The 27212-nt window shown below is 50.2% G+C and overlaps 1 protein-coding gene across 1 annotated transcript; it reads left to right on the forward strand.

Annotated features, from left to right (window-relative positions):
- Positions 1-759: 759 nt before the first annotated feature.
- Positions 760-27212, forward strand: LOC135888651 (uncharacterized). The gene is made up of 5 exons (XM_065416385.1): positions 760-903; positions 2010-2061; positions 12802-12989; positions 14844-14999; positions 27024-27212. Exons 1-5 carry the CDS (start codon positions 760-762, stop codon positions 27210-27212), a joined length of 729 nt encoding a protein of 242 aa, XP_065272457.1.

A 27212-nucleotide genomic window follows, 5' to 3' on the forward strand; every position in this document is an offset into this window, starting at 1 on the left:
TATTAGCTATATCTGGAAAGGAAAAGTCAATGTCTGCTTCCATGGCTCAGAAGTGGAAATCCTCCTACGTGCCTGGTACTGTATCTAAAGCTGCCCAGGTCCAGAGCCTCCCCTCCCTTACTTTTTATTTTAAATTCTAGTGGGATCCACATACCTCCCTTTCTAGGCTTCAGATAGAGAGGGGCACTGTCCATTTAGTCCACCCAATTCTTTCTTTGGGGGCTGCAAGGTGAGGTCACACCAGTATCCCTAATCCAGGCTGGGGATGTCTTGTGAAGGGGATATCTGGGGCAAAGCCTTCTACTCCTTGGGCATACTTGTTCCCCATTCACAGTGCCACCCCATTCTAGCAGTGAGCTCTCCATTCACAGCAAGCTGCAGCATGGCTCAGCTACCTCACTCCCTCCCCCTCCCTTTCCTGTTGATAGCAGCCAAGGGAATGCTGGGAAATGTAGTTCTTTCCCTGCTCCAGGGCTGGCTCTATAGGCAGGGAGCTAACTAAGGAACTACAGCTCCCAGGGCCCCCTGTTGGTTCTCAGCTCCCATGCTGGCTCCCTGCCGCTCCGGCAAATGGGCTGCCCCAAGCACCTGCTTGCTTTGCTGGTGCCTAGAGCCACCCCTGCAGGTGTGACAGTGCTGGGCAGACAAGAAAATGTCAACAAACCTGGAGAGACCATCCCTCGCGTTAATATTTACCCAACATGTGTTGCAATTGTGCTGGCCAAAGTCCATTTCTTCTGTGAACAGTGAGGGGCAGAGATGGCTCCGCTGGCTCGGAATGTCTTGGTGACTGGATGCAATCGGGGTATTGGGCTGGAGCTGGTCAGGCAGCTAGTGGAGAGTCCAGACCCCCCAGAACACATCTTTGCAACCTACCGAGACCTGGAAGGACCAAGAGGAAAGGTATGAGAGCCAGGTGACAAATAGGAGCCCAGCCCTGGGGCTGGGCTGGGGAGGCAGAGAGCCGGTCTCCACAGCAGCTATATGGGAAAGGGGTTTGTCTAACCCAATGGACCATCAGCTCTCCGAGCCTCCAGGGCACGTGTTCCCCTCAAGGCACCGAGCGGAACCAGCAGCAGTTACGGAGATGCTTTCTGCGACTGCTGGCAGGGTTGGCTGGGCACTCCTGGCTCCAGCTGGGACTGGCGCTGGGAAGTCTGCATTAGAGACTCTGTTGAGCAGCCGGCTCCTTCCCAGCCCCTCAGCTGCGGCTGTTGGGTCTCCAATTCAGCAGTAAGGTTTGCGCCGTGGTTAGGGCTGTTGGAAACAAACGAGGGGGGAAAACAGGCTGGGCTAGTGGCAGCGATTGCTGAGCTGGCCCTTCAGCGCTAGCCCATGTGTAATTCACCGCCCCTCCTTGCTGCCCAAGGGCCCCTATGCGGCAGTGGCCTGGGGAGGGTTTGACTCCAGCTTACATTTCCCTTCTGCCCCTTTTGTTAACCTCAGGGCTGCAGAATCTAGGCTGGGAGCAGGGACTCTGCCCTGCAATCGGAGACTTCTGCTGTGTCTGGTCCCCAGCACTGACAGAGGGTCTCCTCTTGTTCCCCCTCTGCATCTAGGGAGATCCAGCTGCATTGCCCATAAACCTCTCTCAAGCCAACTTACTCATAGGCTATGGAGCCGAGCCTGGGAGAGACACTCGGGGTTTAACCTTGTCAGTTCCCGTGCGCTTTGGAAGCTGGCAGGAAAGACGCCATCTGCGAGTGCAAAACTGCCACCGGCACAGTTGATTCTAGGGCTTAATTATACCAAAAATTGGTGACTTCAATGGAGCTGCACCAGTTCCACTGCCTGAAGCGCTGGCCCAGTATAAGGAACATGTAAGAGTCCAGGCAGATGCTGTGCAGAGGTAGCTGTACGTCCAGCTACCTTGCTGTGTGGGTGTCTGTGCACTCTGGGGCGGGGCTAGGGCATCGCTTGCAGAGGCCAGAATTTTGGATGTGCCATTATCCGTGCTCTACTCGGACTTATTGTTCTAATTCCAGCTTCTTTTCTTGCCCCGTTTCCAGGCCCTGCAGGAACTGGCTGCCAAGTACCCCCCTGTGAGGCCGATTCAGCTAGGTATGGAATTATCACCCTGCACTGCACGCTCTGTGTGCCCAGCCTCAGTTAGTAAAGGGATCGCTCCTCTTGCTTCATACACCCAAAAAGCATAATTCCTCTGTCCCCAGGTCTCAGCCCTTGAAATGTATCAGGTACTAAAGTCAAGTGATTCAAGCAGAGTTAACGCTCATCCTCCTCAATTATCTACTTTAAATAATAACCCAAATAAAACTTGTTACATTGGAAAACAATTGGCATTTTGTCCTGGGGGTACAAAAGTGCCCAAAAGGGTCAACATCTTTTTTAAAATGGTTCGAACATAACAAAAGTTAGAAGGAAAAAATTTAATTGTAAGGAATTATGCAAATTTCAAAGAGTACCAGCGGTGGGGAAAAAACCTAATTCCTGGTTGTACAGTGTTAGCTGCAATAACTGCTTAAAAAGAACACATACACACACACACAAAAGGCCAGAAAACTGTAACTATATTAAGGTAAATTCTCAGTAAAGGGGTTTAAAGAGCTCGGCCTTAAAAATTAAAGAATAGTATCAAAATGCAATCAAAAAGCAACTGGTATTGTTGCAACTACCGTAAGTGAAAAACAAGGTTGCCCAAAACAATTTAGTTAGGAGAAAGAAAATTCCTTTAAAAAAAAAAAAGTCCAAAAATCTTTAAATGCTCAAGTGGTATAATTTTTTTTTTTAAAGTTAATTCAAAAATCACAATCTTGAAAAAAAAATTGCTTAAAAACAGCAAGAATCTGGGGTTTTCCCCAACCTCTCTTAAAATGCCCCCTCCTAAAACACAAAATCTTTAAATAAAGGCAACCAGTTAAAAAAATGCACGAAAACTCCTGTGCTACAAACGCAAGCCTACAATGGTTAGCCCCAAAATTTGGCATTTAAGTCAAATAATTAAGTTGAATCCAGCAAATGCTAATGTTAATTCTTACCTAACTGTAACAAAAAACAATCAGCTACAACTTTCAAGCCAAAAGGGATTAATTCTCACAAACTTAAATAAAATACAGCTGTTAAAGCCCGTATTTAAAAAAAAAAAAAAAGAGAGCGAGTATAAAAACAAACAACATCCATTAGCACAACTTTACAAGAATGGTGTTTGTTTCTTAAAGCAAAGAGTAAGGGAACTTTAAACATTTTCTAAGAGGCTGGAAAACACTCCCTGTACTAAACAAACAGGTGAACCATAAAAACGAAGGCACACTTACTTTGCAGGCCAAAAAACAAAAAACCAAACCCTCAGTATGAGAGACATGTTTTTAAGGTGCTTTTTATGCAGGGTCTCAGTCTTCAAATACTAAGCCTTGTTTAACCAAGTAAACCCTAAAACAAACTAAAAAGCTATATATAAAAAACAAATACAACTAAACTAACCAAACAAGGCAATAAAATAAACAAAGCTAATCTCGTGTCTCCACCGTAAGTAACCCCCAATGACTAAAAACTAAGTAAACATAGCACTACTCAAATAGGTTAAACCACACAAAAATATGGGTTTTGAAAGCAAAGACACCTGCTGTCAGGGACCAGGATGTGGGCAGTCCTGCCTACTGGTTGGAGCAGGAGTCAGTAGCCAGGAATCTGAGCCCAGGGTCAGAGCCGGAGTGAAGGTATGTCTACGCTGCAAAGAAAACCACATGGCACCGAGTCTAAGAGACCAGGTCATATGACTCAGGCCTGGAGGACTTAGGAAATGGGGCTAAAAAGAGCAGTGTAGCCCTAGGCGCCGATTCCGGGGTGCTCCGGGGCTCAAGCACACACTGAAAAAACTAGCGGGTGCTCAGCCCCCATGAACCACAGTCAGAGGCGGCACGTGATTGCTGCGTTGGAGAAGGCTGGGCGGGAGAGCCAGAAGCTCACCTGAAGTGTGGGGGGGGCCCACTGGTGCCCAGACCATGGCCCCGCCCCCTGCTCCGCCCTGCAGCCTTGCCCCTGCTTGGCCTCCGATGCCCCTCCCGTGCTCCATCCTCACTCCACCCTGAAGTCCCACCTCCGCTCCGCCTCTTCCCCCAAGGCCCCACTTCCGCTCCACCTCTTCATGGACCTCTCCGCCCCCACCCCGGAGGCCCCACTGCCTGCTCCTCTCTGCACCCTCCCACAAGGCCCCCACCCCCACTCTGCCTCTTCCCCTGAGGCCCCCCCGAGGCCCCTCTGCCCACTAAGATAACAATGATAGACAGATGTTCAATAACTAGAATAGGAAAGAAGTATATAATTATGCTGAAAATAGCCTCCCCCCAAAACTGCCAGAGCCCCCCCAACACACACACTTCTTCAAAAGTAGCCACCGGCAAAAACAAAAGTCAGGCCTGTGAGTGCAGCTGTTCCCGCTGGGTCCAGAGCTGGGCTCCGATGCCCTCCCCCCTCCATGGGGGCCAGCCTCCGGGCTCCGACACCCTTCCCCCTCACTGGGGGCCAGCCCCCCAGGCTCCAACCCGCTCAGGAACATCTACACTGCTATTTTTAGCCCTGCAGCCTGAGCCCCACAAGCCCGAGTCTGAGGCTTGGTGCTGCAGGTTTTTCTTTACAGCGTAGACAGGCGCCGGAGCCCAGGAATAGGAGCCAAGGGTCAGGAGCAGTTTACCGGGAGCAAGGCAGCGCTGGGAACAAGCAGGCACAGGAACTACTGTAGCCCTGAGTAGCCAGCACCCTGCTCCTGCTGCTGGGCTTAAGAGCGGGTCTGTTGGTCCTCTCAGCCCATCGGGCGGTTTGGCCAATCACAGAGCTCAGCTGGGACCCAGCTGTGCTCGTTACCTGCCCGCTTAACCCCCAGGCTGGCTAAGTAGGCTATCCGGGCCCAGACTCCTGATCCCTTTCCTCTTCATCCTCCTCCTCCTCCTCCACTGCAGAGCCCAGAACGACACAGGTCTCCAGACAAGCTAACCCTGGCTGATCCTTGCCGCACAGATATAAATAAATAGTGGTGCACAAAAACCCTAAACAGTTGTTTAATTTAACAGTCCCAGGTAACAACGCTTTTAAGGAACACTAAAAAATATTCAATGAGTTCCTCTAGCTAAGTCCAGTGGCAAAGTCTTTACTTCCTCATAACTTCTCCAAGAAAGAAAATACATTTTACTGAAACCGCGTTTCCAATTCAATTCACTTGTCATTTGGCTTTGGGCGGTCCAGGTGTAAAGGATTTGCATTCCTTTATGTTTTTAGAAACACTAAAATCAGCACCCTTCTAGGAGCAAGCTTCCTGACCCACCTTAAAGCCAGTGTTAATTTTAAAAGGAAATTTTACAGTTAAAAGTAAAATTATTTTTCTCATTAGACAGGTTTCAGAGTAGCAGCCGTGTTAGTCTGTATCCGCAAAAATAACAGGAGTACTTGTGGCACCTTAGAGACTAACAAATTTATTAGAGCATAAGCTTTCGTGGGCTACAACCCGAAGAAGTGGGTTGTAGCCCACGAAAGCTTATGCTCTAATAAATTTGTTAGTCTCTAAGGTGCCACAAGTACTCCTGTTATTTTCTCATTAGAGTGAGTTTTAATCCATTTGTGCAGTCGGTCAGAAGGGTTTCAAAAATATCCACCAAGGAAAGCAACCAAAAATCCTTCCCTCCCCATGAGAAGGAGTGGGGGAGGGCCTCCAAACATTTAGGAAAATACCTAGTCCTGTCCATTGTGGTGAACCCTTCTCCTCTTCCTCCCATTCTCCACCCTTTTCCCTTCCCTCTCCTGTCCCACCCCCTCACCTATCCCGCTCCCAGGGGTCTGGAGCCGGCCTCCAGCCTGAGCCCAAATGTCTACACCACAGTTTTACAGTCCTCTAGCCCGAGCCCGAGTCAGCTGACACTGGCCAGCGGTGGGGCTTGAATTGCAGTGTAGACATACCCACAAAGGGCAAAGAGTCAAGCATGCTTCTGTCAGTTAGCTAATGTCATTCGGGACGCTGTGCTGGCAGGACTCCTTCGGCTGGCTCACACTGGGGGCTCTGCTATACCGGCAAAGTCTCTGGAGCCTAAACAAGCCCCAAACTAAACTGTGGCTTGTAACTGAATGGAAAGGCTTATTCCTCTTTATATGCACCTACGCTGCGTTACCAGTAACGGCAAGAAGGCCGGGGTGCAGGAACAAGTTGTATAGTGCGGGTGCTGAGAGCCACTGAACCAAACTGTAAACCCTGGATATAATGGAAACCACTTCAAGCCAGGGGGTCTGGCAGCACCCCCAGCACCCCTAGCTCCAGCACCTATGAAGAAAGCTGTCGTTCCAGAACCAAACCCTGGCCTTACACTAATAAAAATGCCCCAAACATCAAAGTCCCTCACTAAAATCCTAATTGCTTAATCCTTCATTCTCTTGGCTCTGGTCTTGCCCCTGGGATGAGACCTCTTGCCTCTGTCGGAGTAAGACTCTTCTCTGGAGTCAGGGAGTGGGGGGGGGGGCTGGTCACTGTGACCCTTGCAGGGACAGGAAATGATCCTTGCAAAGTCAGGCTTCCTGCCAGTGTCTGGGAGACCCTGCCCCCTGCCCCAAGTACCGGCTCCGCACTCCCATTGGCCGGAAACCACAGATAATGGTAGCTGGGGGAGGCGGGCAAGAGCAGCATGCAGAGCCTCCTGGCCCCCTGTCTAGGATCTGGACCTGCTGGCTGCTTTCAGGGCACAGCGCAGAGCCAGGACAGGCAGGCAGCTTGCATTAGCCCCGCTGCGTCGCTGACCGGGAGCCGCCGGTGGTAAGCCTGCACCCCAACCCCGAGCCCCAACCCCCTGCCCCAGCCCTGGTCCCCTCCAAACCCAGAGTCCCTCCTGCACTCCAAACCCCTCAGCTCCGGGCCCACCGCAGAGCCTGCACCCCCAGCCAGACCCCTCACCCCTTCCCAAATCCCAACCCATTGCCTCAGCCCGGTGAAAATGAGTGAGTGAGGGTGGGGAGAGTGAGCAACAGAGGGACGGGGGATAGAGTGAATGGGGCGGGGCCTCGGAGAAGGGGCAGGGCATGGGTGGGGCATCGGAGGAGGGCGGGGCAGGAGGCAGGGCCTCGGAGGAGGGCGGGACGGGGGGGCAAGGGTGTTCCGATTTGTGCGAGTAGAAAGTTGGCCACCCTACTTAATGGACAGTGGTAGGGTCCCTGTGACTCTCTGGGCCCCTTTATTCCATTGAAATGAACCCAGCAGCCCTTTCAGAGGGGCCAGGCGAGAGCCGCACCAGTGATCTCGCTCATCGCGTCACAGAATCACACCTGTCAGAGATGGCAAAAGCACCAGCTCAGCCCGTCTACTCCCTCTGCTGCTAGAAATCCAGCCCAAAGCAGAATGCTTCACCAAGCCGACAGCACAAGCCAAAGGACAGCAGGGCTACCAGACGGGACTAAAATCCCCTGCACTGCACAGAGATTAACCCTAAACTAACGCACCCCAGATGGGAGCAGGGGAAGCTCCCTAAATGTGGGGGGGCCACCAGCGCCCGAACTATGGCCCTGCTGCCCCCATGCTGCCCCTTCTCACCGAGCCCCCACCCTTGCACCACTGCTTCCCCTAAAGCCCCACCCCACCCCGCCACTTATCCCCAAGCCCCCACCCTCACACTGCCCATTCCCCCAAGGTCCAGCCCCCACACCGCCCCTTGTCCTGAGGCCCCGCCCCTTCACCATGAGCTCCCGCCCTTGCACCACCCCTTTCCCCGAGTCCCCATGCTCGCATCACTCATTCCCCGAGGCTCTGCCCCCACCGCATCCCTTCTCCCCAAGGCCCCACCCCTTCCCCCTGAACTCCCACCCTTGCACCACCTCTTCCCCCAAGGCCCCACTTCTGGATCGCCTCTTCCCCCCAAGATCCCGCCCCACGCTTGCTCCTCTCTGCTCCCTTCTCCCGCCCCATCGCTCACCCTTACGGCCAGTAAAAAGTGGGAGGGCATAGCCCCGGACTCCCCTGTTCCAGTGAAACCCACACACCTTCTGGGTGTGGTGCTCTGTCCCATGTAGTGGCACCGACACCACTTAGAGTTAAATGAGTCTGCTCTATATCCTTATCTAATAGCCAGGTGGCTTTTAGCTCATTCACTAAGCTCCAGAGGTCCCAGGTTTAGTTCCACCCACCAATGACCGGGGTCTGTCGGCGTTAGACCAGCGCCCCAACCCAAGCTACTCTGAAAGGCCTGGATTCCTCCATTAACCAGCACATATTATAGTGTAACCCTTCTGCCCGTCAGAGTTGGCAGCAACAAGGGCCGGGTTCAGTATCTAGGGGTTCCATTTCAATAACACAATGCAAAACCGGCTCGAGCCCCCATCCAGTGACCTGGGACATACCACCCCCCGGGCGCCTCTAAGAGGCAATACTTCCCCTCTCGCAAGCACGGAGTCCCTCTTTTAATAAAGGAAGGAAACAATGTGGCATTCTGTTGGGGAAACACCACAAACAGGTTTCATAACAAAAACCATGAGCAAAAGACCCACCCCCAAGTAAGTTTGGCAGTGTCCTTTTCCCCTCAGGGTCCTAAGTCCAGCAACCGAACAGTCACCCCACCCACAGTTTCTGACCTTGGTTAGTGCAGCCCCTAGAGTTCAGAAGTTCCTCTGCAGAGTTTACCTCCCAGCCTGGGTGGAAGCAGGGGGAGGTATGGGGGCACCTTACATGCTCCACTGCTTGGGTTGACAGCCAATTGCCCCACCTCTCCATGGGGTCCTGCTGCAGTCTTCACCGCCAACTATATCTCTCCACCAGCCACCCTGCTATCTGCTCCGCTCACCACACCTCTCCCCTAGCCACTCCACTCACCACACCTCTCCACTCGCCAACTTCTCTTCACGCCCCCCTCTACTTAACACAGCACTCAGTGATTTTAGCTGGTAGTAGGGGAGCCTCAGTGCTAATGCACCACTAGCCCAAAGTAGACCTAACACTTAGAACTAGGTATTAATGATTTCAGCTCTGCAGCACATAACAAGACTCCTCATGGAGTCATAATTAGCTCTGATGTTGCACAGTGGAGAGAGATGAGGTAAAAGTAGTGTTTACAGCCCAGCAAACACAAATATCTATCCCAAACCTCTCTCCATTCATGGGGGTTTGGAACCCATGTCCCTTGCCTAGCAAGTGCTACTTAGTTGAGGGCGAGTCCCTCCGTCATAAAATGCCAAGTACAGTTCTACTGTCCTTGATTCACATAACCAGGATAACAACCCTCCATTACTCCTGCCCCAACAACAAAGAGACTGGGGATCCCGCAGCAGCCAAAGTGACCATTTGGGCAAGCAGTCCATCATGCTAGGCAGGGTGGGTGTGCCCATGCAAACAAGATCAGCCCCTGAAGTCCTTTTCTACAGTTCATCACCACATGTCAGGGGAGAGCTCATTCTGACTCTGCTTACATCAGCACTCAGATTAGACACAACACCAAGCAAATTCCAGGAGTGTGAATTGAAACCCAAGGAAACACCTGAGTGGACAGCCTGATTTCGGTTTCACTTCAACCAAACTGCAATAAACTGCTCTGAAACCAAAGTCAGAGCATCCACACACGGCTTTGCATGAGTTTAAGGATTACTTGAGTTACACTTAAAAGGAGTAGGTAGTCATAGCTACGTCGGTCAGGGGGATGAAAGACCACATCCCTGACAGATGTTGCTTCGCCCACCTAACCCCCAGGATAGATGCAGCTGAGGCGACAGAAGAATGCTTCCATTGATGTGCTAACATCATTCGGGGAGGTGATGCTCCTACACTGCTGGAAAAAACCCATCTATCAGTGCAGGCTTCGTCTACACTACAGGATTATGCCGGCATAACTGCAGCAATATAGCTCTGCTGGTGTAGACTGCATAGTGTAGACCAGTGGTCCCCAACCTTTTCCGTGGGGCGGGCGCCGAACAAGCAGCCGCTGAAATGCCGGTGTGAACAGCATCATCAAGAGTCATTCGGTGGTAGCGCTTCTTGACGTTGCTGCTTCTCAGCGGCATTTTGGTGGCTGCTTGTCCAGCGGCCAGTAAGCGGGCGCACATGGATGCCCCGGCGGGCGCCATGGCGCCCGCAGGCATCGCATTGGGGACCCCTGGTGTAGACCTAGCTTAATCCATTTAAATTCCCACCTTAAGTTAAAGTGGTGCAGCTTTCTTGTGTAGAGGAGACCTCGGACCCATTACCCTCTTCCTCACTCAATACTCCTGGAAGAAAATAACTTGTACTGTCTGTCACACTGTGTGGAGCGGCTCATGCCCACGTGCCTATCTCAGGGCAGGCCATGAGACGCAGGGCAGGGACCCCGATCTGGTGGGTGGCTCTACAATTAGATTTCACCATGGAGTCTTACCAAGGAGTCACAGACAGCCCCCTTAGACTCCCCAGTCTACCTCGCCACCCCACACGCTGGGCTAGTGACAAATGGTCACTTACACCGAACATCACACCACATTCAGGCTGCTCCCAGACCAGTCACTTGGTACCCTCGGTCTCACACCAAAGACAACGCTGGTAGCCAATTCTATAGTAAACGCAGGAGAGGCATAGTAGCTAAGAAAAGGAAAGGAGAGTTATGGGAGGTTAAAGGAGGAAAAATGTATGGACAGGTGAGTAATTCCAAATGGCGGCAGAGATGTAATAAACTGCCAGGTTCCCAAAAGTCTTTTTAGGGACCCCAGATTGTCTGTGGGAATCTCTGCTTTGCATCTGGGACCCTTCCCTGTGAAAGGCCAGACAGTCCAGGGATAAAGGATCTTTCCCTGAATCCACACATATAGTTTCTGCTCCAAGAAAACAAGCTGACAGGGTGTCAAGGTTGAATCCCCACTCTGGCACTTTGAGTGCAGAAGGTGGGGGCCCGCAAGGATTTTAAAAATTAATACTGGCCACTCCAGGCTTGTATTAAACTCCCAAGGTTACAGCTGTTTTCTGACCTTGGCTTGGTAAACGCTGCCACCACCCAAATGCAAAAAAAACCCTTTGCACCCCGGAACGAGCACTTGGGAATTCTTCCCTGTGGGGTACCCTCAAGCCCTTTCACCCCCCTCCCCTTTCCGGGGAAGAGCTGAAAAAGAAAACAAAGGAAATTAGCTGTAGCTACCAGCTAATCAAACAACATGCACAAACCTTGTAGGACACCAGAAATTCAATCCTGTTCTTAAAAAAGGTACATTTTATTAAAAACAAAAAGAAAGGAAATACATCTGGAACTTAGGCTTTTGCTAGATTTTAAAAGAGCAATTCCAAAAATTAAGCACCCAAAATAGCTTTCTTAGGGGTCCAGCTTAAAGGTTACAAGCAAACAAAAGCATCTGGGGTTAGCACAGAGGAGTCCATTAGCCATAAGAAATAAACAGAAATAAGCCTAATCACATCTTTCTAAACATTCCTGATCTACTTACACATTTGGGAGTTCCAGATAAGTAGTTCTAGGTATGATCTCATGATTTAGGATCATACCTGGCTGAAAGCTGCTTACAGCATTGCTGCTCTGTGTCTCTGCTCTTCGGAGAACAACCACAACACAAAGCAAAAGCTTCTTTCCCAATTTTAAAAAGTTCTAGCCTTCACTTTGGATCTTTTGGTCAGGTGCCCCTTTCCTTTACCTGGGGGACTTAACCCTTTACAGGTAAAGCAAGCAGAGAACAGTCACCAAGAGGGACTTTATAGCTAACTGGCTGGGTGGGTGTTCATAAAAGGGAGCTACCCTCCCCCTCCCGCTTCATTAATCACACAGAGTCACTCCCCACGTGGGCTTTCCTTTGAGGAAGGATTGAGGAGCACATTTAAAGGCTTTGGTCTCCAACCATCCCACGCAATCATAGCGTGCTTTGAAATGAGCACTTTTCTTCATTTGCCTCCCACAAGGCCTCTTTCTTCTTTCATGGGTTATTTAGTTACAGGGGTATGTACGATGCCAGTGTTTGCTATTGCATTATGACAGGTACAGATACATGAAAAGAATGCATGCAACAGCCCCTAGTTCATGAAGTTTAGACACAAAATACACTCCTAGACATGTAACTATCACTTTGATCTATACTAACACACAAGTGACTTGTCCTGGCTTCCAGCCATGCATTGCTAAGCAAGGCCTGGGTCTTTAAGGTCAGCTGGCACCTGGCACCTGGTCTTCCAGCATCACACCAACACCAATTCTGTTTGTTTATTTTTTAAAGGGTTAGTAACTAAGGGTCGGTCGACACCAGAGAATTAGATTGACCCAGACACGTCGCTCAGGGCTGTGAAAAATCCACATCTCTGAGCGACCGAGTTAAGCAACCCACCGCCCGTGTAGACAGTGCTATATCAATGGAAGAATTCTTCTGGTGACATAGCTACTGCCTTGGTGGGAGGTGGATTAGCTCCACCTGTGGGAAAGCCCCGCCCGTCGCTGGAGTGAGTGTCTGTGCAGAGACACCACCGTGGCGCCGTGTTTTACGTGCAGACAGAGCCTGAGGCTGGAATTTTCCAAGGAGCCAGTTGTGGGGCAATGAGTGAGGCCGTTGTTTTGTACCTTGGTCATGCAATTCCCCACATATACACCAACAACAGTCCCCACATTAGTTCCATCTCGCACCCTGCTGCTGCTGAGCCAGTCTCTGTTCATCTCAGTCTAATTCCCCTGACGGAGAGACCCGGCACACATCTCCGACCCAGCTCCCTGGCTCCCCTCATCCAGGGAGTGGGAGTCCCGCTAGCTCAGCCTGTGTCACTTTGCTCTTGCTGTCTTCACATTGGCTCTGGCTGCTGCCTGGGCCTCGCTCTTGGCCCCAGTGCCCACGGAATGGCTGATCTGTCTCCTCTGCTCCCCCTTGATTTCCCGGCAGATGCGGTGAGCTTGGCCAGCGTGAGAGCAGCAGTGAAGGAGGTGGAGTCCCAGTTGAACGGCAAGGGCCTGAACCTGCTCATTAATAATGCAGCAGTCAACTCCCACGCCACGCTGCAGTCAGTGCAGCCGGAGGAGATGATCTCCGTGTTCACTACCAATGTGGTCGGGCCGATCCAGGTGGCCAAGGTACGTAGGGCCTCACTGGCTATTATTTACTTGGGGGAGGGGAGAAGGGAGGGACTGAGAGGCGTGGAGAGACCTTCACCCTATCTAGGGACTGGATCAAACGGAGTTCATTTTGTACCTGGAGCCACCCACTGTTTATCACAGTGTATTAAAAACTGTTAAAATGAGAAGCTATCGCTCTAAGTATAAGGGGTTTCCTGGTCCTGCTTATGGGCTAGCAGGAGGCATGGGAGCTGGGTCTTCAACAAGTAGTCTGCAAAGTGCCAGCCTAGGGTGAGGCAGGGAGAGTTGTGCCTCTCTGCCTTAGGGAGCAGCCTGCTTTCTGGATTCTAAGAAATAAAGTCATGTTATGTTGCAACCTTCCAGCAAGAGTATTAATGTTTTTATCGAACTTCTCTCTCTGCTCTCTGAACATGACATTTACAGCAAGTCATGGAAAGAGGAGAATATGGGGAATATGGATCATGAGCTGCTCAGCACCTCCTCCCACCTGCACAAGGCATATAGAGCAGGGGAGACCACGCAGGCAGACAGTCCTACCCACAGTGCAGCCAAGCCATAAGCTGCTCATTCAGAGTCAACACGCTGCAGCCTGAGTCTGCTCCCTGCTGCTCCGCTCAGGTGGATCGTTGGCCTTTGTATAGAGCTGGAGCATGTGTGCTGATGTGCAGACCTGATTCCATGTGTGCGTGTGTCAAGGTGCCTGTGTCTGTGAGTGTGCGCTGCAGCTGTGTGTGGTGTGTGTGATATCCCCATATCTCCGTGCACACTGAGTGTGTGACTGGTGTGTCCATTGCCATCGACACAGCTGATCACTCTCTGCTCCTGGCTGCGGGGGCTCCTTGGACTCCATACTCGCTTGATTGTCTTCTTACCCCCCTGACGGCTCGGGGCTCCTCCCTTCCCTTCAGGGCACCATCCATGTCTTCTCTTCTCCCTCTGCCCTCTGCCCCCAGGGATCTCAGTCTGGCCCATAGTCTCATCTTTTCCCTCTAACCCAGAGACTCCCACACCTGCCTCACCGCCCCAGCTCACCTCCCAAGCCCTCCTCCTGGCCACCCCAACAGACATGGCAACTGCTGGAACTTCGTCCTCTCTGGCCACTTGCTTCCCAGTGTCTGCATCTATCACAGCGGGCCGAGATCACCTTCCTCTCCTCCTGCGACCTAGCCTCGTCCTCCTGCTTCCCCGTCCTTCTTTGTGGTTCTCCGTAATGGAGTGTTACGCTGCAAGCTTCCACCACCAACCCCTTGGAGACTGGTGTGAAGGCCCCAGGAGGAGTTAACCAGAAGCTTCTGTCCCCCATGGCCAAAGGGACTTGTGATGGGTCCAGGCATTTGGGCTGAGAGGCGGAGGGCTCTTTCTGATGAGTGTTAGTGTTTTGTGTGGGAGGGAAGGCAGAAAACACAGAGACTGAGGTCAGGCAAGATTGGAGAGGGAGACAGAGAGGCAGGAAGAGAGCCAAGCGGGGCCAGTAAGGGCTCTGTGCATGACCCTGGGACAAGCTAGAGGCAGTTTGTGGGTCTGGCACTGGCTAAAGAGGTGTGGGGGCTGTATGCTAAGAAGCTGCTCCTTTAGCTCTTGGGTCCCCCTGCATTCGGAGGAGCAGGATGGCATCAAAGACAACACCAGGCTCATCAACTTCTGCTTCCCACTGGAACGGCCCCAGGCCCTGCGCTTTGACTAGCCGCTCGGCTCAGAAAGGGGCAACAGGACCATGGCCGAGCTACCCGCTGGTGGGAGGGAGGGCAGGGCCCCATCACAGCTGCCATGTCCACAGCTTGGCGCCACAGCTCAGGCGGGTCCCAACACCACGATGGAGGAGGTTTGTTGGGTTTTTATTTTCATCTGGAGTTTCTGCCCCTGCTGAAGAGGGCAGCTGAGGAAGCCGGAAAGGAGGGGCTGAGCTGCAGCAAGGCAGCAATTATCAACATGTCCACTAATGTGGGCTCCATCGAGCTGTGCTTCAAAGTCCTGGAGATCCCCATGTACCCGTACCGTGCCAGCAAGGTAAGCTGCGTTCCCCACTCAGCCTCGGAAAGTCTTAGGACTCCGGGGAGAGTGTCAGGCCACGCTGCCTTGTGCAGGGCCTGGGTGTGGTGTACAGTGACTCGGGAGCCTGCCAGAGCTCTGCTTTAGTTGGTGTCTGGTTCCAATTGGCTGTTCACCACAACCAGAGCTCCTCCCACACCCACCAGACTCTGGCTGGGAAGCTCGGCCCTTGGAGGCATAGTCCCCAATAACACCTCTTCCCTTCCAAGCCCAAACTTATGACAGTGACACTAAAACCCAGCATTAATACAACACACAATTACAAATACTTGTAACCAGCCTAATGGCTAGCCTTTCTACCAATGCCCAATTACTCTCTGCAGTGCCCTGTGCTGTTGGTCCATGGGTGGCCCTGTTAAGGGGAAAGGCCCCATCTCCAAAACCATACTATGGACATGCCCTGTGTATTCTGATGGAAGGCGTACAAGGCACCTGGATTTGCTGGGGGTGTGCACGGCTCCACAGTTCACTCAGTCAGTTAACCCAGGAGAAATACAGAGAAACTCCATCTAAGTGAATGGAGTCACTCTGGATTTACTGGTCCAAACACCATTCCAGTTTGAACCTGGGCAGCACCGGCCTTCCCTGCAGGAAACTTGACACCAGCCGGCTGCATCTCAGAGAAGGAACCAGCAGGGCCGGCTCTAGGCTTTTTGCTGCCCCAAGCAAAAAAAATTTTGCCTGCCCCCCCCCGCCCGCGCTTTTTTTTGGCTTTTACACATGTTTGCACTTTGCAGTTTTGTTTTGACTGTTTAAAATTTTAAAAAAAATGAAAACAGAGAATTTGTAGTTAGTGAAATAAAACAATTTCCTACTAGTGTAATTTTAACATTTAATTTTAACAAAAACACAATTACAAACAATTTGAGTTCAACTATACACTGTAATGAAAAATGTTAGTGTCTTCCAGTTTCTCATAAATTAAAAGAATTGATATGAACTGAATTTTTCTGGTTTTTATACTTGCGTAGTCTTTTAATAAGTCAGTAATCTAAATTTTTTGCAATAGGATGTAAGCAGAGTCAGGATGAGCTCTACCCTGACATCTGGTGGTGAATTATGGCAAGTGTGGAAAAGAACTCCAGGGGCTGATCTTGTTTGCATAGGCACACCCACTCGCCTGGCATGAAACAACAGCAACTGAAAGTGGTTACTTTGGCTGGTGTGGGATCCCCAGTTTCTCTGTTATTGGGACAGGAAGAATAAAGTTTTGTTACCCTGATTCTGTGAATCAAGGCCAGTGGAACTGTTGTATGACAGAAGGACTCACCATTACCTAAGTAGCACTTGCTTGACAAGGGGCATGGGTTACAAAACCCAGTGAATTGAGAGAGGATGGGGCCAGGTATTTGTATCTGATGGTATGCCTGCCCTTCCTCCCTGTGTGGGTTTGAAACACCAATTGCACCATCTCTTCTCTCCACTGTTGAATGTCAAAGCTAACTTTGATTCCATTAGGAGTCCAGTTACAGGCTGCTGAGCTGAGTTCATTTTGGGCCAATGGCACACCAGCACTGGGGCTCCCCTACTATGAGCTGAAATCACAAAAGAGCTAAAGTTATTAAGAGCTGAGATCACTGAGTGCTGTGGTAACTAGTGGGGGAGCCTGAAGCTATATTGCTAAGCAGCTGGCGGAGCAATTTGTGGGGAAGACTGGAGAAGTAGTGAGTGGCACAGAGCCTTGCGGGGACGGTTGGAGCGGCCCAAGGAACGGCAAGCGGAGCTGTTTGCAGGGACGGCTGGAGCGGCTCACAGGTCGGTGAGCGGAGCGGAGCAGCTCGTAGAGCAGAGCAGTTTGTGGGACGGCAGGAAGTGGACTGGCTCGTGGTGAAGGCTGCGGCAGAACAACACGGAGAGATGGCCGGCCGGCTTCGGGTCACGTAAGGTGCCCCTTAACACCCTGCGTGCCCCCTTTTACTCTGGGGCTGCACTGACCAGGGACAGAGACTTTGGGGGTTGTTGGACTTTGGGGACTTTGGGTGGTTGCTGGACCCAAGAGACTTTGGGGGTGTTGGACTTTGGGGACTCTGGGTGATTTTGGGGTTGCTGGATTCAAGAACCAAAGGGAAAGGACACAGCCCAATTTGCTGGGGTGGGTCTTTTGATCATGGTTTGTGTTATGAATCCTGTTTGTGGTGTTTTTCCAATTTAATGCTGATGTCGTTTACCTCATGTTATTAAACATTTTCTGCTACACTCAGACTCCATGCTTGCGAGAGGGGAAGTATTGCCTCTTAGAGGGGTGGTATGTAATTGTCCCAGATCACTGGGTGGGGGATCGAGCCGGTTTTGCATTGCGTTATTGAAATGGAACCCCTAGATACAGAACCCGGCCCTTGTTGCTGCCAACTTAGATGGGCAGAAGGGTTACATTTTTGGGGGCTCGTCCGGGATTCCCTGGGTCAGTACCCCTCGCAAGCACCTGTTGAGTGTTCCACTGCATTGGGAAACAATTGTGTTTATATTTTGAGGAAATTACTGTTTGTATAATGCCTAATATGTCAGGTTTGTTGGGCCCCAGCCCTGCAGCCTCTAGCTCAGGGGCCGCAGCCTCAGCCAATGATTGGGCAAAAGCACTGGGCAAATATTGGAAAAGGTTGTGCTGTCCCATGCTATGTCAAACTCTTGTTGTGAGTTAAGATTATTTGCTGGTGCAGAGGAGTTCGAACCCTGGTTGGAGCATACCACTGAAATGCTGCGGGAGTGGGCCGTACCCGATGCAGAAAAGCGAAGATGTCTAATAGAGAGCCTTAGTGGTCCAGCATTAGATGTGATTTGCACCCTGAAGCTCATTGACCCTGGGGTCAGTGTGAAGGACTGCCTAGAGGCCCTTGATCATACCTTTGGGAGCGTAGAGGGCCCTGAAGACAGTTACTGTAAGTTCCTTAATTCCCGACAGCAAAATGGCGAGAAGATTTCAGCCTATATACAGAGGCTGGAGAGACTGCTTCAGAGAGCTGTCATGAGGGGAGCAGTGACTGCTGAACAGATGGATCGGACCAGACTGGCTCAAATTGTAAGAGGAGCTCAGTATCAGAACCCGATTCTACTCCATCTCCGGCTAAGAGAACGACGGGAACATCCTCCAAGTTATTGCCAGCTGATAAAGGAGGTCAGAGAAGAAGAAGAAAGGCAGGCTGCCAGCGAGTTTTGGGAAGCCCAAACATTGGAGCCAGCCGGCACAACACCACTGCAAATGGCCAGTGTACTGATGGTGAGCACCACAGAGGAACTTGCCCAACAAATGCAGGTCCTGACAGAACGGATAGCTGAACTGCAAAGCACCATTGACCGAGCTAAGACTTCCAGGAATAAGGAGCCTCTGACTGTGGCGATGGAGAAGTCAGCATTTAGAGCCACCATCCCACCTGGGCGAAGGGGGAAAGGACAATTCTTCTGCTACCAATGTGGTCAGGATGGACACAGTGCTGCCAAGTGCCATAATGAAGAAAACCCCTCCTTAGTGTATGGAAAGCTGAGGATCAGTTGGGAGAGATCCGGTAGCTGCCAGAGAGTCCGGGGACGGGGACCACCCAGGTCTGCAGGATTTGAAGATTCCCCCAGAAAAGACCGTCCAGCTGAGATCCCCGCAGGACTGATAGGGCCTCGAGCAGAGGTCACGGTGAGGATTGAAGGGACGGAGTGTAAAGCCGTGCTTGACACTGGATCTCAAGTGACTATTATATTTCAGTCATTCTACCAACAGATGCTTAGGCACCTGCCTATACAGCATTGGTCTGTGTGGCCTCAGCATGGATGAATACCCTTACCAAGGGTATGTCATAGTGCACCTGGAATTCCCAGAGGAGGTTGCTGGGGTAAGAGAAGAGGTGGACACAGCTGCATTAATATGCCCTGACCCTAAAGGGACCTCTGATGTGTCTGTGCTGATAGGGACCAACTCCAGTCTCTTCAAGGTGCTCGCGGATTACTGCAGACGACGGACTGGGGACCAGTACCTGAATACCCTGATGATCCATACGCTTTGTGCTGAAGCCTATAGGAAGATTGAGGGTGCTAAAAAGGAGACATCTGAGCTACCGATTGGGGCACTGAAGTACATGGGCACAACCCCCTTAGTAGTGCCTGCAAGGACAGAGCAAGAAGTGCTTGTCATGAGTACCCGGCTGAAAGGCAGTAAAGGGGCATTAGCAATGGTAGAAGGAGAAGGAGAAGCTCCCGGAAGGAGTGCTGGTCCCCAGTGGAGTCATAACCCTACCTGCTGAAGCCCAGGAAAAGGTGACTATACTGATTGCTAATGAAACAAGTCGAGATGTTGTTGTGAAGCAAGGACAAAAGATAGCAGACCTCTTCGAGCCTAAATCAATTGTAAAACCCCAGTGTGAGACTCAAGTTCCGACAATAGACCCAGCAAAGTTTGACTTTGGAGATTCACCGTTGTCCGAGGAGTGGAAAGATCGCCTGAGGAGGAAACTTTGTGAAAGATCCAAGGTGTTCTCATTGCATGAGTGGGATGTGGGATGTGCAAAAGGAGTAGAGCACAACATCAGACTACATGACTCTCGACCTTTCAGGGAGACATCTAGGAGGATTGCCCTCTCCAAGATGGAAGATGTGCGAAAACAACTTCAGGAGCTGGCTGCGAATGGCATCATTACGGATTCCCGCAGCCCATACGCCTCACCCATTGTGGTGGTCCGTAAAAAGAATGGGAAAATCCGGATGTGTATTGACTACCGCACCCTAAACCGCCGTACTGTGGTTGACCAGTACACAATGCCCCAAGTCCAAGATGCCTTAGACTGTTTGCTGGGAAGCCAGTGGTTCTCTGTGTTGGATCTTCGGAGTGGATACTACCAGATCCATCTGGGTGAAGAAGATAAGGAGAAGACAGCCTTCATCTGCCCATTAGGGTTTTATCAGTTCGAACACATGCCCCAAGGGATTTCTGGAGCACCTGCCACATTTCAACGTCTTATGGAGAAAGTTGTGGGAGACATGAATTTACTGCAAGTGTTAGTTTATTTGGATGACCTGATTGTGTTTGGAAGAACCTTGGAGGAGCATGAAGAAAGACTTCTTAAAGTGCTTGATAGGTTAGAGGGTTATGGTTTGAAGCTTTCAATTGACAAATGCCAGTTCTGCAGGACCTCAGCGAAGTATGTGGGTCACATCATGTCCCAAGAGGGTCTGAGTACTGATCCCGATAAAATAGAAGCCCTCACTACATGGCCATGTCCAAGTAACTACAGAGAACTCAAGACCTTTCTTGGGTTTAGTGGCTACTACCGCAGATTTGTGAAAAACTATGCTACGATTGTAAAACCTCTGAATGATCTTACCAGGGGATACCAGTCCAGCAAGAACAAATCTAAGACCAAGAATAAGGGGAGGTCCCCAAAGCCTCCTGTGCAGAGACACTATGGCCCCTTCAAACCATTTGGGCCACAGTGGGATGAGAGATGTGAAAGGGCTTTTCGAGAAATCATTACTTGCCTAACTCATGCTCCGGTCCTAGTCTTTGCTGACCCAAGCAAGCCGTTTATCCTGCATACTGATGCCAGTTTGGAGGGTCTGGGAGCAGTACTGTACCAGGAAGTGGAAGGAAAACGTAAACCTGTAGCCTTTGCCAGCCGAGGACTGTCTGATAGTGAAACTCGCTATCCCACCCACAAGCTGGAGTTCTTGGCCTTGAAATGGGCCATCATTGAGAAATTTCGAGACTACTTGTATGGTGCTCAGTTCCAGGTGTGGACAGACAACAACCCACTGACCTATGTGTTAACAAGTGCTAAGCTGGATGCTACAGGGCAAAGATGGGTGGCCGCTTTGGCTAGCTATGCCTTCAGCATTCAATACCGATCAGGGAAAAGCAATGTAGATGCAGACGCATTGTCCAGGCGTCCACAGGCACCAGGAGTTGCTGTGATACCCACAGATGGAGTGAGGGCTATTTGCAGTGTGAGTCGCCGAGAGCCAGAGGCCCATGAGAGCCTTCATGAATGTGTTGCTGAAGCTTTGGGCCTGCCCCCTGAATGCGTGCCTTCTGCTTCAGTGAACTATATTGCATTGGACCAATCTCCTTTGCCCATGCTCAATGCAGCTGACTGGCAGGAAGCCCAGCTGCAAGATATTGACATTCGTGATACACTACTTGCAAAAAAGGAGGGGCGAAGCCCAGCTGTGGTTGTCCCACCTAACCCGGAGGGTAAACCACTATTGAGAGAATGGACCAAACTAAAACTGATTCAGGGAGTGCTACACCGAGTGACCACAGACCCTTTACAAAAGCAACAAGCACAGCTAGTGCTGCCAAAAGAGTACAGAGCCCTGACCATGAGGGCCCTGCATGATGACTTTGGACATTTAGGGATGGAGAGGACCCTGGAAGGTTCTATTGGCCTCGGATGGCTGAAGATGTTCGCAGGAAATGTGAGACCTGCGCTCGATGTGTTCAAAGGAAAACTCTGCCCACGAGGGCTGCATATCTGAAGAACATCACCAGCAACAAACCTCTGGAGCTGGTATGCATTGATTTCTTGTCTTTAGAAGTAGACAAGAGGAATATTGGGAACATTCTAGTAGTGACTGACCATTATACGCGATATGCGCAGGCATATCCCACACGTGATCAGAGGGCCACCACTGTTGCTCGAGTACTGTGGGAGAAATATTTCTCAGTTTATGGATTTCCAGCCCGGATACACTCGGATCAGGGGCGGGACTTTGAGAGTCACCTTCTGAAGGAGGTGCTGAGGATAGCGGGAATTAAAAAGTCTAGGACAATGCCTTATCACCCGCAAGGTGATCCTCAGCCAGGGAGGTTCAACCAAACCCTATTAGATATGTTGGGGACTTTGCGGCCAGAGCAGAAGGCAACCTGGAGCCAACATGTCGCATTTCTGGTGCACGCGTACAATGCTACAAAGAATGATGCTACAGGAGTCACCCCATATCTCTTAATGTTTGGGCGAGAACCAAGATTACCCATAGACCTGTGCTTTGGTGTATCAGAGGATGGAGATAGCTATGAAACTCATCAGCAATATGTATCCCGACTAAGAGAAAAGCTGCGGGATGCTTATCACTTAGCTACATCTGTGGCTCAGAAGAACGCAGACCGCAACAAACATCAATATGATGCTAGGGTACGTCTGCAAGAGCTCCAGCCGGGGGACAGAGTCCTGCTGCGAAATTTGGGTATTGCTAGCAAACACAAGATAGCTGACAGATGGAAGGCAATACCTTACTTGGTGATGGAAAAGCGAGGAGACTTGCCGGTCTACAAGATCAAACCTGAAGAGGGTCCAGGGCAGACAAAGACAGTACATAGAAACCTTTTGCTCCCTGTGTGGGGGAATTGGTAGGCACCCCTTATGAGATGGGCCACAACAGGGCAACCGGGCAGAACGAAGGTGCTGGACCAAAGCTGCCCTCCAACATGGACAGCCAGCCCCCTGCAGCTAACCTACCCCTATGCAGCACATCCGAGAGTGAGTCTGAGGAGGAAGACACAACCATGGTGTATCCTGGGATGGAGACAAGATTTTGGTCTCGATCAGCTGAATCAAAAGAAAGCTCCTCCTCTTCCGCCCTAAACCCCATGGCAGAAGTATTTAGGCCTATTCCTGACACCCCTGAGCCACTGGTGGGACCCCCATGTGATGACACACACAGGTTATTGGACAGTGGATACATACAGGTGGAGGATGTCCTGGGCACCTTGGACCCTCCACTGTTAGAACTAGAAATGCAGGGGCCTATGCCAGTAGCCGAGGGGCCCTCAAAGGAAACCTCTCCATCCGTCATTCAAGAGGCTGTCCCCCCTACCACGGCAACAGAGATTCTCAATAGACGAGACAGGGTAATAAGACCAGTAAAACGGTTGACTTATGATGCACTTGGGGTGACTAGTGAGGAACCAATATGTTTAGCACACAGGCTTGTGGAAGCTAAAGTGGGCTATCTGAGGCCCTTTGGAGGGAACCAGTGAGTTGGTATAATAGGGAGCCTTGCGGGGACGGTTGGAGCGGCCCAAGGAACGGCAAGCGGAGCTGTTTGCAGGGACGGCTGGAGCGGCTCACAGGTCGGTGGGCGGAGCGGAGCAGCTCGTGGGACGGCAGGAAGTGGACTGGCTCGTGGTGAAGGCTGCGGCGGAACCCCATGGAGAGATGGCCGGCTTCGGGTCACGTAAGGTGCCCCTTAACACCCTGCGTGCCCCCCTTTTACTCTGGGACTGCACTGACCAGGGACAGAGACTTTGGGTGGTTGCTGGACCAAAGAGACTTTGGGGGTGTTGCACTTTGGGGACTCTGAGTGATTTTTGGGTTGCTGGATTCAAGAACCAAAGGGAAAGGACACAGCCCAATTTGCTGGGGTGGGTCTTTTGATCATGGTTTGTGTTATGAATCCTGTTTGCGGTGTTTTTCCAATTTAATGCTGATGTCGTTTACCTCATGTTATTAAACATTTTCTGCTACACTCAGACTCCATGCTTGCGAGAGGGGAAGTATTGCCTCTTAGAGGCACCCAGGGGGTGGTATGTAATTGTCCCAGGTCACTGGGTGGGGGCTCGAGCCGGTTTTGCATTGCGTTATTGAAACGGAACCCCTAGATACAGAACCCGGCCCTTGTTGCTGCCAACTTAGATGGGCAGAAGGGTTACAAGTACTTTCAATTGAAATTAATGCCAGTCCTGACATACGATTTTGAGACATGGTGGACCTCAAATAATTTTTTAGTAATTTCAGTTTTGAGAAACTGCGCTCACCAGAAGCCACTGATACTGGTAATGTTAAAAGAATGCGTAATGCTATAGCAGTGTTTGGAGTGAAAAAATCATTCTAATACTTTTAGAGGAGAAGTTTTAGGACTTATTAGCTCAGATAAAGCTATTAATTCATCATACAATTCTACTGAATCAATGTCAGCAGCGTTATCAGTACTGAGCGCTAAATGTAGGTCTTGGCACTGCTTCATGAGGTCTTCTTTGGAAAACTGATTTTTAATATTTCCAATATCGTATAAAAATTCAAAAGTTTCACAATGACCATGCAACTGACAAAATCTTTTTTCAATGGAAGTTATAGCTACATCCAAAATACAATAGAAACATTCAACTTTCAACCTTTCGTTTGGATCGAGAATAGGATCATCATGAGCCTCATAACAAAACTGTCTTGTTTTTTTCCGAGGACGAATGAATTGTTGAGGTGCAAACGTTGGTTCAAAATCAAGATCCTCTGCTATTGTTGTTGCTTCTTTGACAGTTTCTTCAAATCCTTCATCTGAACGGTATTTTTTTAAATATTCCAGCGTTTTATTCAAAATCATCTTTGCCTATGTCTATGGTTATGTTCTGCATAACTTTGCTGGTCAAATTAATTTGATTTAGAATATTGTGCCAAATAACCGTGCAACATGAAAATTGAAACTGCATCATTTTCTGAGCCAATGTTTCAGCTTCATGTCGAAATGAAGGATCATACGACAAGTCTTGGCTTATTTTGAATAGTGCATCGTAAATCTCTCCTGATGAATATCGGAATGGTCTAATAGCTTCTATCCTGCTTTCCCATCTAGTTTGACTCAGAGGTTTAAGTGTGAGTTTTTGTTCAAGATGCTTCTTCAAGACTGCCCAACGGTGTGTGGAAGCACTAAAAAAGTTGTAAATTGCTTGCACTGTGGTAAAATATGAAACGGCATCTTTAGATGATTTGGCGGCATCACTGACAACCAGATTGAGCAAATGCGCATGGCAAGGAATGAAAAAAGCTCGATTGTTTAAATTCAATATTCTTTGCTGTACACCTGCATGTCGTCCTCGCATGTTTGAGCCGTTATCGTGCCCTTGGCCGCACATATTTTCTAAAGGTATTCCATAGTGTTCCAATCTCTGTAGAATTACATCTGTGAGGGCTTTCCCAGTAGTTTCGTTCACTGGTATAAATTCTAGAAACTGTTCACAAATTTTCACTTCTGCATTTTCATCAATTTTCAGAAATCGTAAAACTATTGACATTTGCTCAGTTTTGCTCAGATCTTGAGTACAATCAACTATAATTGAGTAATATTTGGCATGTTTCAAATTCGATAAAATTTCATTGCGCACTCCATTAGAAATTAATTCTATTATCTCATTTTGTGTATTTTTACCCAAATAATGGGTGTGAATCTCTCCATCTTTCACTCTTGGTACTACTCAGCCATAACATTATCAAATTTTGCCAATAACTCAACCAATTTTAAGAAATTTCCATTGTTATTCTCATATAAAATATCCGAGGATCCACAGAATGCGAGGCACAGTTCGGCTAGGAAATTAATGATTGCCAGGAAACGTTCCAACACTGCTTGCCAACGTAGAATTTCTGAATTTAGTTGACGTTGCTGTACCACATCGATTGTTGTACCGGTACGTAATCTGTTTGACAGCTCAATCCAATTTGTCAATGAGCGTAAATGATTTTTTGATGTTTCATGTTCTTTCAAATGCTGATGGAAATTTTGCCAGTCATTAAAACCTGCAGTTGCCAGAAGAATGTCCGAGTTACAAAACAGTTTACAGCAAAAACAAAAAACTACATCTTTGGTCTGTGAATACACTAACCACGATCTATTAATTTGTTCCCCATTTTTCATTTTTTTCTTCATACTGGATGGCATAAATCGACGATTCGACTCATTAAATGGATATTCAAATGTAGGATCTAGTTTTGAAGGACCTTTTCTCACAATAATAATTCGCATTGTATCAGTAATTATTGTCGGCCATTTACTTGGATCCGATCCTATGTCAGTCTCTCCACCTTCCAATAATTGTTCTTCAGTTTTAGATTTGGATAACAGTTCTTCATTTCTGGACTCTTCAGCTAAAGTAGTAAATCTTTGGATGGATTGTGATTGTTCGTCTTTATCAGTTAGTGAAGATAATCTTTGGTCAGATTGTTGTTCATCTTTGGTTCGATCCGTCTTCATCAGTTGATGAATAATCACCTTCAATGCATTGTTTAGAGCTTTCTCCTTGATTGTCGACTTTTTTAAAATACTTTTTTGAAGTACGAGATAGTTTTTCTAATTCTTTTTGCCGTTTCTCTCTTTGTTGCCGGTAAGCAGCACCAGAAAGTTGTTTTTGTCCCGGCATTTTAGCCCTATAACCACTGGCACCGACGCGAAACGGAAATTAGTGCAAATGGCGCCGATAGGGCAGCACAGTACACACACGTAATCGTGATTTGAGTGACCGTGTCACAACGTGACATGATATTTTTCACGTTACACTCCTATTGCACTACTGTACTTGCCATAGGTAAGGCGCTAGTCACTGGGGCGAGAGAGCTCCCCACGAGCTCGGATACACACTGGACCCAGCCCTGCTGGCATTTTCCCAGCGCTGAGGCCGCCCAGCTGGGAGCCCGAGGGGCATGCAATGGAGAGAGCTCTGTGGCTGGAGGAGCCAAGGAAGAGGTGCTGGGCTTGCTGGGCTTGCTGGGCAGATGCTGCCCCTCTCTGCCAGGTCGCTTGCCCCCTGCAGGGGGGGAGGCAGAAGGAGACTCCAGGCACCGGCACCCTGAGGCCACTCTGCTGGAGCCCTAGGGGCATGCAATGGAGAGAGCTCTGGGGCTGGAGGAACCAAGGAAGAGGTGCTGGGCTTGCTGGGCTTGCTGGGCAGATGCTGCCCCTCTCTGCCAGGTCGCTCGCCCCCTGCAGGAGGGGAGGCAGAAGGAGACTCCAGGCACTGGAGTGCTGTGAGGGGCTGGGGAGGGAGGCAGCAGCCTCTGGGGCTCCAGCAGGCAGAAGCTCCCCAGGGGTCCTGGGGACCCTCCCGCCTGGCCCGACTCTTACCTTGCTGTGGATCTGGCCTGAGGTGGAGTCATCTCTGGTCACTGCCGCTCCCAGGGCCAGGGGTTCGGGCTGCTGCTGGATCCCAGCCCTGCTCATCCTTGGGCTTCACCTTGGCCCTGGCACGAGCTGGGCTCAGCCCGGGCTGCCACTCCACTCCCCTCTCCCCTCCCCTGGCAGGAGGCGGCGCAGAGAGGAGGAGGAGGAGGCAGAGGTGGGGACAAGCTGAGGAGGAGCGGACCGTCCGGGCGCCATGTTCCCCCATCCTCTGCAGCTGGAGCAGGGCCGCGCTACCGGCTCCCGCCTGGGGGGTGGGCGCTGACCACGGGAGAGCGGCGCGAAGAAGCCGAGGAGCGGCCCGTCCTCTGA

This window comes from Emys orbicularis, chromosome 14, assembly GCF_028017835.1.
Source record: "Emys orbicularis isolate rEmyOrb1 chromosome 14, rEmyOrb1.hap1, whole genome shotgun sequence".
Taxonomy (NCBI): Eukaryota; Metazoa; Chordata; order Testudines; family Emydidae; genus Emys; species Emys orbicularis.

Coding starts and splice junctions, on each gene's coding strand:
- LOC135888651 (XM_065416385.1), top strand. CDS start 760: ATGGCTCCGCTGGCTCGGAATGTCTTGGTGACTGGATGCAATCGGGGT. Junction 2,062..12,801: donor TGTGAGGCCGATTCAGCTAG/GTATGGAATTAT, acceptor ATTTCCCGGCAG/ATGCGGTGAGCTTGGCCAGC. Junction 12,990..14,843: donor GGCCGATCCAGGTGGCCAAG/GTACGTAGGGCC, acceptor TTTCATCTGGAG/TTTCTGCCCCTGCTGAAGAG.